The sequence below is a fragment of the Chiloscyllium punctatum genome, chromosome 42 (genome assembly GCF_047496795.1).
Source record: "Chiloscyllium punctatum isolate Juve2018m chromosome 42, sChiPun1.3, whole genome shotgun sequence".
Classification (NCBI taxonomy): domain Eukaryota; kingdom Metazoa; phylum Chordata; class Chondrichthyes; order Orectolobiformes; family Hemiscylliidae; genus Chiloscyllium; species Chiloscyllium punctatum.
In genome coordinates, this window is record NC_092780.1 from 23,096,221 (window position 1) to 23,109,276 (window position 13,056).

The window sequence follows — 13,056 nt, forward strand, 5'->3', positions numbered from 1 at the left end:
GTGTTGGGGTGGTTGCTTACATACTTTAGGACTTGGTCTGTGTGTGTGGCTTTCCTGTAAACCTTTGTGGTGAATTCTCCATTAGGTGTTCTCTGTCCCATCACATCTAGGAATGGGAGTTGGTTGTCCTTTTCTTCTTCTCTAGTGAATCAGATTCCTGTGAGTGTGGCGTTGATGATCTGGTGTGTGTTCTCTATTTCTGTGTTTTTAATTATTACAAAGATGTCATCAACATATCTGACCCAGAGTTTGGGTGAATTTGCGGTAAGACTGTTTGTTCTAACTTTTGCATTACTGCTTCTGCTATGAGTCCAGAAATAGGTGAGCCCATGGGTATTCCGTTGATTTGTTCATATATCTGGTTGTTGAATGTGAAGTGTGTTGTGAGGCACAAGTCCAGTAGTTTAAGTATGCCGTCTTTGTGATAGGTTCAACGTCTTGTTGTCTATTATGTCTGTCCAGCAGGTTGGCTATTGTTTCTCTGGCTAGGGTTTTGTCGATCGAGGTGAACAGTGCCGTTACATCAAATGAGACCATAGTTTCTTCCTTGTCTATGTGTATATATCTGATGATGTCCAAGAATTCCTGTGTTGATTGTATAGATTGTCTGGATCCGCTGATCAGGTGTTTCAGTTTCTGCTGTAGTTCTTTGGCCAGTTTGTGTGATGGTGTCCCTGGTAGTGATACTATGGGTCTGAGTGGGATGTCTGGTTTGTGCACTTTGGGTAGTCCATAGAATCTGGGGGTGTTGTTGCTTTCAGGTTTCATTCTTTGTAGGTCAGACCTGGTTATCTGTCCATTTTTTTGTAGATTCCTCAGTGTGTTGTTTATCCTATTGGTGAGCTGTGGGGTGGGGTCAAACTCCCTCTTTTGGTAGGTGTTGGTATGTGCAAGTAGTTGTTGCGCTTTCTGGATGTACTCTGCTTTGTCCAGGATGACCGTCATTCTGCCTTTGTCTGCTGGTAATATGATTATGTTCTTATAATTTCTTAGTGATTTTAGTGCTTCCCTCTCCTTGGTGTTGAAGTTATGTGTTTGTTTTTTTCATGTTATCAGAGGTACGATACTTTGTCTCAAAGTTTGTTGTGTCTCTTCTGTCAATCCATTGTTCCTGAGTGTGCATTCTAGTGCTGCTAGGAAGTCTGCTGTCTTGGCGTCCCTGTGATTGTAGTTGAGTCCCTTGGCCAGTATTGTTCTTTCAGTGTCTGTGAGCTGTCTGTGGGAGAGGTTTCTAACCCAGGTGTGTGTTGTGGTGTCCTCTTCTTTGTGTGTTAGTTTGGCCATTTTTTCTTTTAGTGCCGTTTTTTTGCGGTTTTTGTCCTGTTCTGTCTTATGGTGACGGCCTGTTCTATGGTACGGGTCCATTCCTGATTGGTGGTTTTTGAAATTAACGATTTTTGGCGCGCAATTTCTTGTCTGTATTTGTGAAGTCTGTTGTGAGCGTCTGCAATTATTACCTGGATCATCCTGAATCTTTCGGCATTCATGCAGGAACCGGAGTTGTTCGTATGTGGCGCTTAGGCGGTTGGTACAGGATTCCCATTTCCTGGCTTGTCTTAGCGTCTCTCGCCCGTAGGTGTTCAAAGGGATCCAGTCAATCTATACAATCAACACAGGAAATCTTGGACATCATCAGAAATATACACATACACAAGGAAGAAACTATGGTCTCATTCGATGTAACGGCACTGTTCACCTCGATCAACAAAACCCTAGCCAGAGAAACAATAGCCAACCTGACAAGAAATTGCGCGCCAAAAATCGTTAATTTCAAAAACCTCTCCCACAGACAGCTCACAGACACTGAAAGAACAATACTGGCCAAGGGACTCAACTACAACCACAGGGACGCCAAGACAGCAGACTTCCTAGCAGCACTAGAATGTACACTCGGGAACAATGGACTGACAGAAGAGACACAACAAACAGTGAGACAAAGTATCGTACCTCTGATAACAAGAAAAAGACAAACACATAACCTCAACACCAAGGAGAGGGAAGCACTAACATCACTAAGAAACGATAAGAACATAATCATACTACCAGTAGACAAAGGCAGAATGACGGTCATCCTGGACAAAGCAGAGTACATCCAGAAAGCGCAACAACTACTTGCAGATACCAACACCTACCAAAAGAGGGAGTTTGATCCCCACCCCACAGCTCACCAATAGGATAAACAACACACTGAGGAATCTACAAAAAAATGGACAGATAACCAGGTCTGACCTACAAAGAATGAAACCTGAAAGCAACAACACCCCCAGATTCTATGGACTACCCAAAGTGCACAAACCAGACATCCCACTCAGACCCATAGTAACACTACCAGGGACACCATCAGACCCATAGTAACACTACCAGGGACACCATCACACAAACTGGCCAAAGAACTACAGCAGAAACAGAAACACCTGATCAGCGGATCCAGACAATCTATACAATCAACACAGGAATTCTTGGACATCATCAGAAATATACACATAGACAAGGAAGAAACTATGGTCTCATTCGATGTAACGGCACTGTTCACCTCGATCAACAAAACCCTAGCCAGAGAAACAATAGCCAACCTGCTGGACAGACATAATAGACAACAAGACGTTGAACCTATTCAACAAAGACGGCATACTTAAACTACTGGACTTGTGCCTCACAACACACTTCACATTCAACAACCAGATATACGAACAAATCAACGGAACACCCATGGGCTCACCCATCTCTGGACTCATAGCAGAAGCAGTAATGCAAAAGTTAGAACAAACAGTCTTACCGCAAATTCAACCCAAACTCTGGGTCAGATATGTTGATGATTTCTTTGTAATAATTAAAAACACAGAAATAGAGAACACACACCAGATCATCAACGCCACACTCACAGGAATCCGATTCACTAGAGAAGAAGAAAAGGACAACCAACTCCCATTCCTAGATGTGATGGTACAGAGAACACCTAACGGAGAATTCACCACAAAGGATTAGAGGAAAGCCACACACTGACCAAGTCCTAAAGTATGTAAGCAACCACCCCAACACACACAAATGAAGTTGCATCAAGACACTATTCAAAAGGGCCACAACACACTGCAGCACACCAGAACTGCAAAAAGAGGAAGAGGAACACCTATACAAGGTATTCGCCAAAAACAGATACCCTCACAATTTCATCAACAGATGCCTAAGAGAAAGACAATGGAATGAGGACATGCCGCAACCCAAAGGACTAGCCACACTACCATACATCAGGAGCATTTCAGAACTGACAGCCAGACTACTGCGACCACTAGGACTAATAACAGCACACAAACCAACAGCCACTCTCAGACAACAACTCACCAGAACGAAGGACCCGATACCCAACATGAGCAAAATCAATGTAGTGTACAAAATTCCATGCAAGGACTGCACAAAACACTACATAGGACAAACAGGATGACAGCTAACGATCCGTATCCATGAACACCAACTAGCAATGAAACGACACGACCCCCTATCCTTGGTAGCCACACACGCAGATGACAAGCACCATGAATTCGACTGGGACAACACTACCATTATAGGGCAAGCCAAACAGAGAACAGCCAGGGAATTCCTAGAGGCATGGCACTCATCCACAGACTCTATCAACAAACACATCGACCTGGACCCAATATACCGGCCACTACAGCGGACAGCTGGAACTGACAACCGGAAGCGGCAGAGACAGGCCACTATAAATGCCGGAGGAAACATCACAGAAGCGCTTCACAGGAGGCTCCCAAGCACTGAGGATGTCACCTAGACAGGGGACGAAACGTTTGCAAGACAAATTCGCAGCTCGGCGAACAGAACCACAACAATAAGCACCCGAGCTACAAATCTTGTCCCAAACTTTGAACACCTACGGGCGAGAGACGCTAAGACAAGCTAGGAAATGGGAATCCTGTGCCAACCGCCTAAGCGCCACATACGAACAACTCCGGTTCCTGCATGAATGCCGAAAGAATCGAATCCTTCCACCATGTGTCAGATACAGACCACCAGTCCACAATCCACAAGCCAGGGACACAGCCAGGTAGAACGGATTCAGGATGATCCAGGTAATGATTACAGACGCTCACAACAGACTTCACAAATACAGACAAGAAATTGCGCGCCAAAAATCGTTAATTTCAAAAACCACCAATCAGGAATGGACCCGGACCAGAGAACAGGCTGTCACCATAGGACAGAACAGGACAACACAACGCAAAAAAACGGCACTAAAAGAAAAAATGGCCAAACTAACACACAAAGAAGAGGACACCACTACACACACCTGGGTTAGAAACCTCTCCCACAGACAGCTCACAGACACTGAAAGAACAATACTGGCCAAGGGACTCAACTACAATCACAGGGACGCCAAGACAGCAGACTTCCCAGCAGCACTAGAATGCACACTCGGGAACAATGGACTGACAGAAGAGACACAACAAACAGTGAGACAAAGTATCGTTCCTCTGATAACAAGAAAAAGACAAACACATAACCTCAACACCAAGGAGAGGGAAGCACTAAAATCACTAAGAAACGATAAGAACATAATCATATTACCAGCAGACAAAGGCAGAAGGACGGTCATCCTGGACAAAGCAGATTACATCCAGAAAGCGCAACAACTACTTGCAGATACCAACACCTACCAAAAGAGGGAGTTTGACCCCCACCCCACAGCTCACCAATAGGATAAACAACACACTGAGGAATCCACAAAAAAATGGACAGATAACCAGGTCTGACCTACAAAGAATGAAACCTGAAAGCAACAACACCCCCAGATTCTATGGACTACCCAAAGTGCACAAACCAGACATCCCACTCAGACCCATAGTAACACTACCAGGGACACCATCACACAAACTGGCCAAAGAACTACAGCAGAAACAGAAACACCTGATCAGCGGATCCAGACAATCTATACAATCAACACAGGAATTCTTGGACATCATCAGAAATATACACATAGACAAGGAAGAAACTATGGTCTCATTCGATGTAACGGCACTGTTCACCTCGATCAACAAAACACTAGCCAGAGAAACAAGAGCCAACCTGCTGGACAGATATAATAGACAACAGGACGTTGAACCTATCAACAAAGACGGCATACTTAAACTACTGGACTTGTGCCTCACAACACACTTCACATTCAACAACCAGATATATGAACAAATCAGCGGAATACCCATGGGCTCACCGATCTCTGGACTCATAGCAGAAGCAGTAATGCAAAAGTTAGAACAAACAGTCTTACCGCAAATTCAACCCAAACTCTGGGTCAGATATGTTGATGACATCTTTGTAATAATTAAAAACACAGAAATAGAGAACACACACCAGATCATCAACGCCACACTCACAGGAATCCGATTCACTAGAGAAGAAGAAAAGGACAACCAACTCCCATTCCTAGATGTGATGGTACAGAGAACACCTAATGGAGAATTCACCACAAAGGTTTACAGGAAAGCCACACACTGACCAAGTCCTAAACTATGAAAGCAACCACCCCAACACACACAAACGAAGTTGCATCAAGACACTATTCAAAAGGGCCACAACACACTGCAGCACACCAGAACTGCAAAAAGAGGAAGAGGAACATCTATACAAGGTATTCGCCAAAAACGGATACCCTCACAATTTCATCAACAGATGCCTAAGAGAAAGACAACGGAACGAGGACATGCTGCAACCCAAGGGACTAGCCACACTACCATACATCAGGAGCATTTCAGAACTGACAGCCAGACTACTGCGACCACTAGGACTAATAACAGCACACAAACCAACAGCCACTCTCAGACAACAACTCACCAGAACGAAGGACCCGATACCCAACATGAGCAAAATCAATGTAGTGTACAAAATCCCATGCAAGGACTGCACAAAACACTACATAGGACAAACAGGAAGACAGCTAACGATCCATATCCATGAACACCAACTAGCCAGGATACGACACAACCAACTATCCTTGGTAGCCACACACGCAGATGACAAGCACCATGAATTCGACTGGGACAACACTACCATTATAGGGCAAGCCAAACAGAGAACAGCCAGGGAATTCCTAGAGGTATGGCACTCATCCACAGACTCTATCAACAAACACATCGACCTGGACCCAATATACCGGCCACTACAGCGGACAGCTGGAACTGACAACCGGAAGCGGCAGAGACAGGCCACTATAAATGCCGGAGGAAACATCACAGAAGCGCTTCACAGGAGGCTCCCAAGCACTGAGGATGTCACCTAGACAGGGGACGAAACGTTTGCAAGACAAATTCCCAGCTCGGCGAACAGAACCACAACAACGAGCACTCGAGCTACAAATCTTCTCCCAAACTTTGAACCTAGAGTGCAGTTGCATAATTCCTTGAAAATGGATTCGCAGGTAGGCAGGATAGTGAAGAAGGCGTTTGGTATGCTTTCCTTTATTGGTCAGAGTATTGAGTACAGGAGTTGGGAGGTCAAGTCCTTTCCCTGGGTGGAGGGTTCCAGAACTAGAGGACATAGGTGTAGGGTGAGAGGGGCAACTTTTTCACACAGAGGGTGGTATGTGTATGGAATGAGTTGCCAGAGGAAGTGGTGGAGGTTAGTACAATTGCAACATTTGAAAGGTATCTGGATGGGTATGTGAACAGGAAGGGTTTAGAGGGATATGGGCCAGGTGCTGTCAGGTGGGACTAGATTGGGTTGGGAATCTGGTCGGCATGGACAGTTTGGACTGAAGGATCTGTTTCCATGCTTTCGACTCTATGACTTTAATTAGTTTAAAGCTCACTCTATCGACCTTGGTGTATGTCACATAAGGATGCTAGTCCCATCAAAGTTCAGGTGAAACCTGCATGAAGGGAATCATAGAATCTCTACAGAGAAGAGCAGGCCATTGAGCCCATCAAGTCCATACCAACCCTCTGAAGAACATCTAACCCAGATCCTGTCCGCCCATCATATTTCCTTAACCCAGCATTTCCCATGGCTTACCCACTTAGACTACCATCCCTGGACATTATGGAAAATTTAAATAGCCAAACCACCTAACCTCCTTCATCCCTTCCTTCCCAATACTGGTGCTAGTGTCCCTTGAACTGTAACTCAATTCTTCTACACCAACAGTTAAGCCACTCATTTAAGTCCTTGACTTTGTTTCACCTAAGTCAGTTTATATGAGGCTCAGGTCATAATCCTGAGACGATCACCATAGTTAACATATAGAAATTAGTGAGGTCAGAAATATAGAACATGCAGCAGTTGCAATAATGGTTGTCCAATCCTTCATCCAGCAAGGCACTAAATTCCACAATTAACATCCTAAAACCTTTCACCTTATGTTCTCTCTAGCATCCTTTAAGATGCTACATCTTTGACCAACCTTCTGGACATCAGCCTTAATATCTCTATTACTTTCAAACGGTCTTGGAAATCACCTTGAGATGGTCTATTATATTTAGGTCACTACATAAACACAACTCGTTGTTTTTGATATTGTTGGTGATTCTTTTCGAATCATCCATAAAGCCATGGTTTAATTGTGTTCTATCTGCTTTGTTAAAGACTAAACAGAAAGTTTTATTTCAAAATTGTGAAAAAAACCTTAAAAGCAATTCCAATGTAGTTTCTTTTTATCTCTTGGTGATTAATATATTTCATACAATAATACATTATTAAAACTTAAACACTAGCTTTGAATTTATGCAAATGAGGGGGTGGGATGGATGACATTTAACCAAATTATCTCCATGTTGCTTTGAAAACATATTATCTTTCAAGTCGCAAAGCTACTTGGGGCATTTCGAAGGAACATTATGAAACAAATTTAGAATTAATTCACTGAAGTAAACATTGGAAGTGTTTAAACGCTGCCTGCTCTTCTACATTGCACAGTCTGTTTCTTTTTGAATAGATGAGGAGGACAAAATATGACAAATTTCCCAAACAGTTCTTGATGTTTTAGTCTTTCAATAACAATTGACCTCTGTCAGGTGCAGCAATCAACCAGACAAATAGACAATGCTTCAAAAGGTGAGCATCTAACAAAGCAGAATAGGTGCCTCCAAATCAGAAGGTAATTTTGATGAGGCGTGTCATTCCACCAATTCACCCAATTAGAATGAGTCTGAATGACTCCCATTTTGGTCCTTAGTTGGAAACTACTTCCAGAATTAATCCAGGGATTTCTGCTTACAGTAATTGTTTGGGAAGTTCTTTGGACATGTTGATATCTCTCTCTGAGTTTCCTGATTGAAGTTTTCAAATTATATTTTACAAGGTTGAATAAGTGGCCTGTAATCTTCTCCCAGAGTTGTATTTCAAGTATTATTCTTGGTATGCTTCACAGGTAAATTATATTGGAAAATCCATTCCTAAAAATATTCATGCCCAATTAAAATTCTAGTTTGTCTGCATTCCTCATACCAACATTACGAAATGGGGTGTGGAGATACAAGTATCAAGACAAATTGAAATCCTTTACAGTGCAGGAGGTTAATTAGGATTGATCACATCCTCAACAAGTTTGCAAAAACATTATGAAGGAGAAATCTTGTTCACACAGAAAGGAGCATTAATCCAAGGACATTAATCCAAGGACATTATTCCAAGAGTTACCACACTTAATGAAGAACCCATGCCAACATGAGGAAAATGCAGTAAGTGTTATCATTTTGAGTGTAGCTTAATCTGGAAGGGTGCTGGAAGCAAATAATATATAACAACTTAGAGAAAAGCATGTAGTGAATACTTAAAGATGAAAACTATTCATGTTTTCATGGCTCTTTCAAAAATATTTGTACCTGTACAACAGGTTTTGGGGTTCACGGGAAAGTTCTTTCAAGGAAGCTATTTCCAAACCTAAATCAACCTTAAATATTGAACTCTTAAGATCTCAAGTAGTCCATGACTTGGAGATATAGAAATGCAAGTTTCTTGTTTGAAGGTAATTAATACAATTGCTACTGCTTACTTGTTCAAGCACATCCTGCAGATGCTTGTTGAAATACAGTGATATGTTAAAGAGAACATTATGATTTCAGATGGTGTATACTTACTTGTCTAATGAAGTAATGAATATTATAATTTTTGTGTTCCTTTGGTAACTTTATTCACTGTAATCCAGTGATATTCAACAATTTGCAAGAACATAGTGCCTTTAATTTAAAATAGTACTTCAAAGTGCTTTACAGAAACATAAGGAAGTTTAAATATCAAGATGTAACGATATGTGAAATCGAACTTCAGAACAATCTTTCAATACACAATTTGTGGAAAACTCTGGGACTTAAAAATAACTTAGTTGAAGGTTGGTAAACATCTTGTTAGAAGGCTTGGCATTGAAACCAAAAACAATTGAACGGGATGCCACAGGTTTTAGTTTTAAGACCACTATTAGATTCATTACAACCTAGATTTAGAAACTAAATATAACATTGGCAAAAGTACAAACTTATACCAAGCTCTGAGTATGAGTCACAAAATTCATTATTGGTTGAGTAAAATGTGGGCAATAAAGTGGGTAGTGAAATTGAAAGACCATGCTAATGGTAGGTTCCCTGGGCAGTGCTGTCGAACAGAGAGAGACTGAGGGGTCAGGTACATAATTCTTTGAAATTTGCTTCACAAGTTGACAGGGTGGTGAAGAAGGCATTTAGTATGTTTACCTTCATTGCTCAGGCCTTGGAGTACAAGAGTTGGGATATCATGTTGAGATTATGCAGGAGATTGGTGAGGCCTTTTCTGAAGTACTGTGTGCAGTTCTGGTTGCCCTATTATAGGAAGGATATTACTAAATTAGACAGGATTCAGAAAAGATTTATCAGAATGTTGCCGGGAATGAAGGGTCTGAGTTAGAAAAATAGGCTGGATAGGCTGAAACTTTTTTCACTGAAGCATAGGAAGTTGAGGGGTTTATAAAATCATGAGGGGCATCGAATAACAAGGGTCTTTTCCCTATGTTGGGGAAGTTCATAACTAGGGGACATATTTTTAAGATGAGGAGAGAAGATTTAAAAAAAAATGAGAGTCTTTTTTTTACACAGAGAGTGATTCATGTGTGGAATGAGTTGCCAGAGGAAGTGGTGAATGCAATATTTCAAAGACATTTGGATAAGTGCATGAATCGGAAATGATTGGAGATATATGGGTCAAATGCAGGCAAGTGGGGCTAGTTTAATTTGGGAACATGCCCAGGGTGGACTAGTATGAGCAAAAGGTCTGTTTCCGTGCTGTATAACTCTATGACTCTAAGAAGGATCAAACATCAATAGTCCTGAAGAAGGGGGGACTCAGCCAGAAGATAGTTGACTTGGAGGCAGAGGTGAACATGGAGCAAGTTGGGAGAATAGATTCCTAAGATATAGAGGCAAAATTAGGCCATTTGGTCCATCGAGTCTGCTCTGCCACACGATCATGGCTGATATGCTCCTCACTCCTATTTTTCCTGCCTTCTCTCCACATCCCTTCAATGCATTTCCAATTAAAATTTTGTCTAACTCCTTTTTAAATTGATTATATGTACTCAAATAATAGTTGATCTCATGCAGAGTAGAGAGAGAGTATATTTTATTTGTCATTTCTACCACATGCAACTGATAAAGTAAAAATGAGACAGCGTTCCTCCAGTACTGAGGGTGCAAAATGGACAGGACAAACTACACAAGTGTACATGGCATATAGTGCATAAGAAGTGCAAAACACACAAGTTACAATGTAATAGAAGAATGATGAATAATAGACATTTTTCTGGCAGCAATTTGAAGTTGTGCAAAGAATTTCAACTGGGAAAGTCCAATCATACTGTGTTAAGGAGCCCAATGGCTTGGGGGAAGAAACTGTTGCACAGTCTGGCCGTGAGAGACCGAATGGTCTGGTATCTTCTGGCAGATGGCAGGAGGGGGAAGAGTTTCAGTGAGGGGTGTATGGGGCCTTTTGGATGCAACAAGTGGTGTAAATGTCTGTAATGGAGGGAAGAAGACCCCGACAATCATCTCAGCTGTCCTCACTATCCGTTGTAGAGTGTTACGAACCGAGACAGTGCAATTACCGAACCAGGCAAGGATGCAGCAGCTTCGGGTACCCTTAATGAACCCTCTGTAGAATGTGGTGAGGATGGGGGGTGAGAAGTGGCCTTTCCTCAGCCTGCACAGAAAGTAGAGACACTGCTGGGCTTTCCTGGCTATGGAGCTGGTGTTGAGGATCCAGATGAGATTCTCTGCCAGGAGTAGGCCGAGAAAAAGTCAATGCCCTATTTTTGTCCAAATAACCTGGAATTTTCCATATATCTTGTGTAAAAGTCGATCTTAGTTCTTCACAGATAACAGATCAACATTTTTGAGTCAGTGTACCAGCCGTCAGATCCGGCTCCAGTCTGTTGGTTGTTCTGTTCTATTCCTGGTCTTCCAGTCCACTGGCTGTTGAGATTCGCTCCAGATTTTCAGTATTACCATAATTCATTATGTATTTTTCTTTATTTGTTTTAAGGTCAGTTGGGCTTCTGCTAATGATATGGTATGAATTTTGTTGGGCATGAATTTCAGCCCCTCAAAAATATTATTCATGTAATAGTTGACCCTATAAATTTAACCTTAACAAGTAGTCAAAACAATTCAACGATGACTGGAGTATGTACGGTACTCACTGTCCCAGAATCCACTGCACTTTGGGATAGCAAATTCCACAGACTGACGACCCTTTGGGAGAAGTCGTTTATCCTCAACTCTGTTTGAAATTTGTTAACTCTTATCTTAAGACTGTCATGCTTCGTCCAAGAATACCCCACAAGAGGAAGCATCTGCTCCACGTCGATACTCTCCACACCTTTTATCATCTTGAATGCTTCAATTTGATCACCCTTCATTCTTCTTCAGCATTTTGTTATCCCTGTCTACTTTTCACCCTTAGGATCTGTGCCAAACCATCTGTCTTTTGTCTAGCTTCATCATGAAAGAGTGTCTGTATATTTAGGGTTGTTAATCAGAGGTGGAAAGGAGACAGGAACTTGGTGAAATCATAATCACAGTTACTGAGTAAACTGGGAGCTGTGGGGTGACAAGTCGTCAAGTCCAGACAGACTTTCACTGGCTATTTTAAGACCCTAAGATAATGAGGTAATAAGGTCATTGGTGCTAATTTTCAAAGCTTTGCTTGATTCAGGAAAGATTCCATCAGATTGCTCTATTCAAGAAGAGAGGGAGGCAGAAAACAGGAAATTATGGGCCAGACAGCTTGATGTCCATTGGGGAGAAGTGCTAGGATCAATCAATAAAGAGATTTTAGCTGGAAGCAGGGTAATAGGGAGGAGTCAGGATGGGTTTGCGAAAGGGAAATCATGTTTCACAAATTGATTGGAGTTCTTTGGCGAAGAAACATTTGTACTGACTGAAAATGTGAAGAATGAAGGCCAGTTACATCCCCCACATACATGGAGCTGTTGGTAGAGATCTCCTACTGCTGATTGCAACATCTAAGGTTTGAAAAATACATTGTGGCACCGACAAACCAGGGACAGGAGGAAAACAGTTCCAAGTAATTGAGGTGAGGGGCCTCATCCCCTGAGCTGGTAGTTGAGAAGGTGGGTGTAAGGACCATTTGCAGAGTCCCTCTTCACATTGCACTGCATCAGTGGCCTCCCACCTCTCCATCACCAGCCCCCACCTTTTCCCCCTCTCATCAGTCACTTTGTTGACTGAGATTTTGAAGATTTAAGGATTGAGGATTTTTCAATCATTCTAAAACAGAATAAATGCTGCATTCTCTACAGGAGATCTGGGAATGGTTTGAGTAATACAAGTGACTGCATGTTTCCTCCACAAATCCAGTTCAAGCATATTTACTTTGTTCTACCTTACTCACTGTTTTTGTTGTTCTGTTTGATATCTGAAGCCTGCAAAATGTGAGGAACATTGCAATTTATCCCTGAGGTGCTAATTATGGTCAGGGTGTTGCTTTGCTGTTGATTTTAGTATCTAGCAGGCAGTTACTGGGAACTGGTGGGTCAATCCGCAGCCATCCAGCTTAAAATCCATACCA

The 13,056-nt window shown here is 42.1% G+C and overlaps 1 protein-coding gene across 1 annotated transcript in view; it reads left to right on the top strand.

Moving 5' to 3' along the window:
- The first annotated feature begins 8,521 nt into the window (after positions 1–8,521).
- The window catches only part of LOC140465827 (beta-1,4 N-acetylgalactosaminyltransferase 2-like), a 55,658-nt gene continuing 51,123 nt past the window's right edge, over positions 8,522–13,056 (top strand). Inside the window, exon 1 of the mRNA XM_072561657.1 lies at positions 8,522–8,681. Within this exon, the coding sequence (XP_072417758.1) occupies positions 8,668–8,681 (14 nt within the window). The 5' untranslated portion in view covers positions 8,522–8,667. The remainder of the gene's footprint in view (positions 8,682–13,056) is intronic.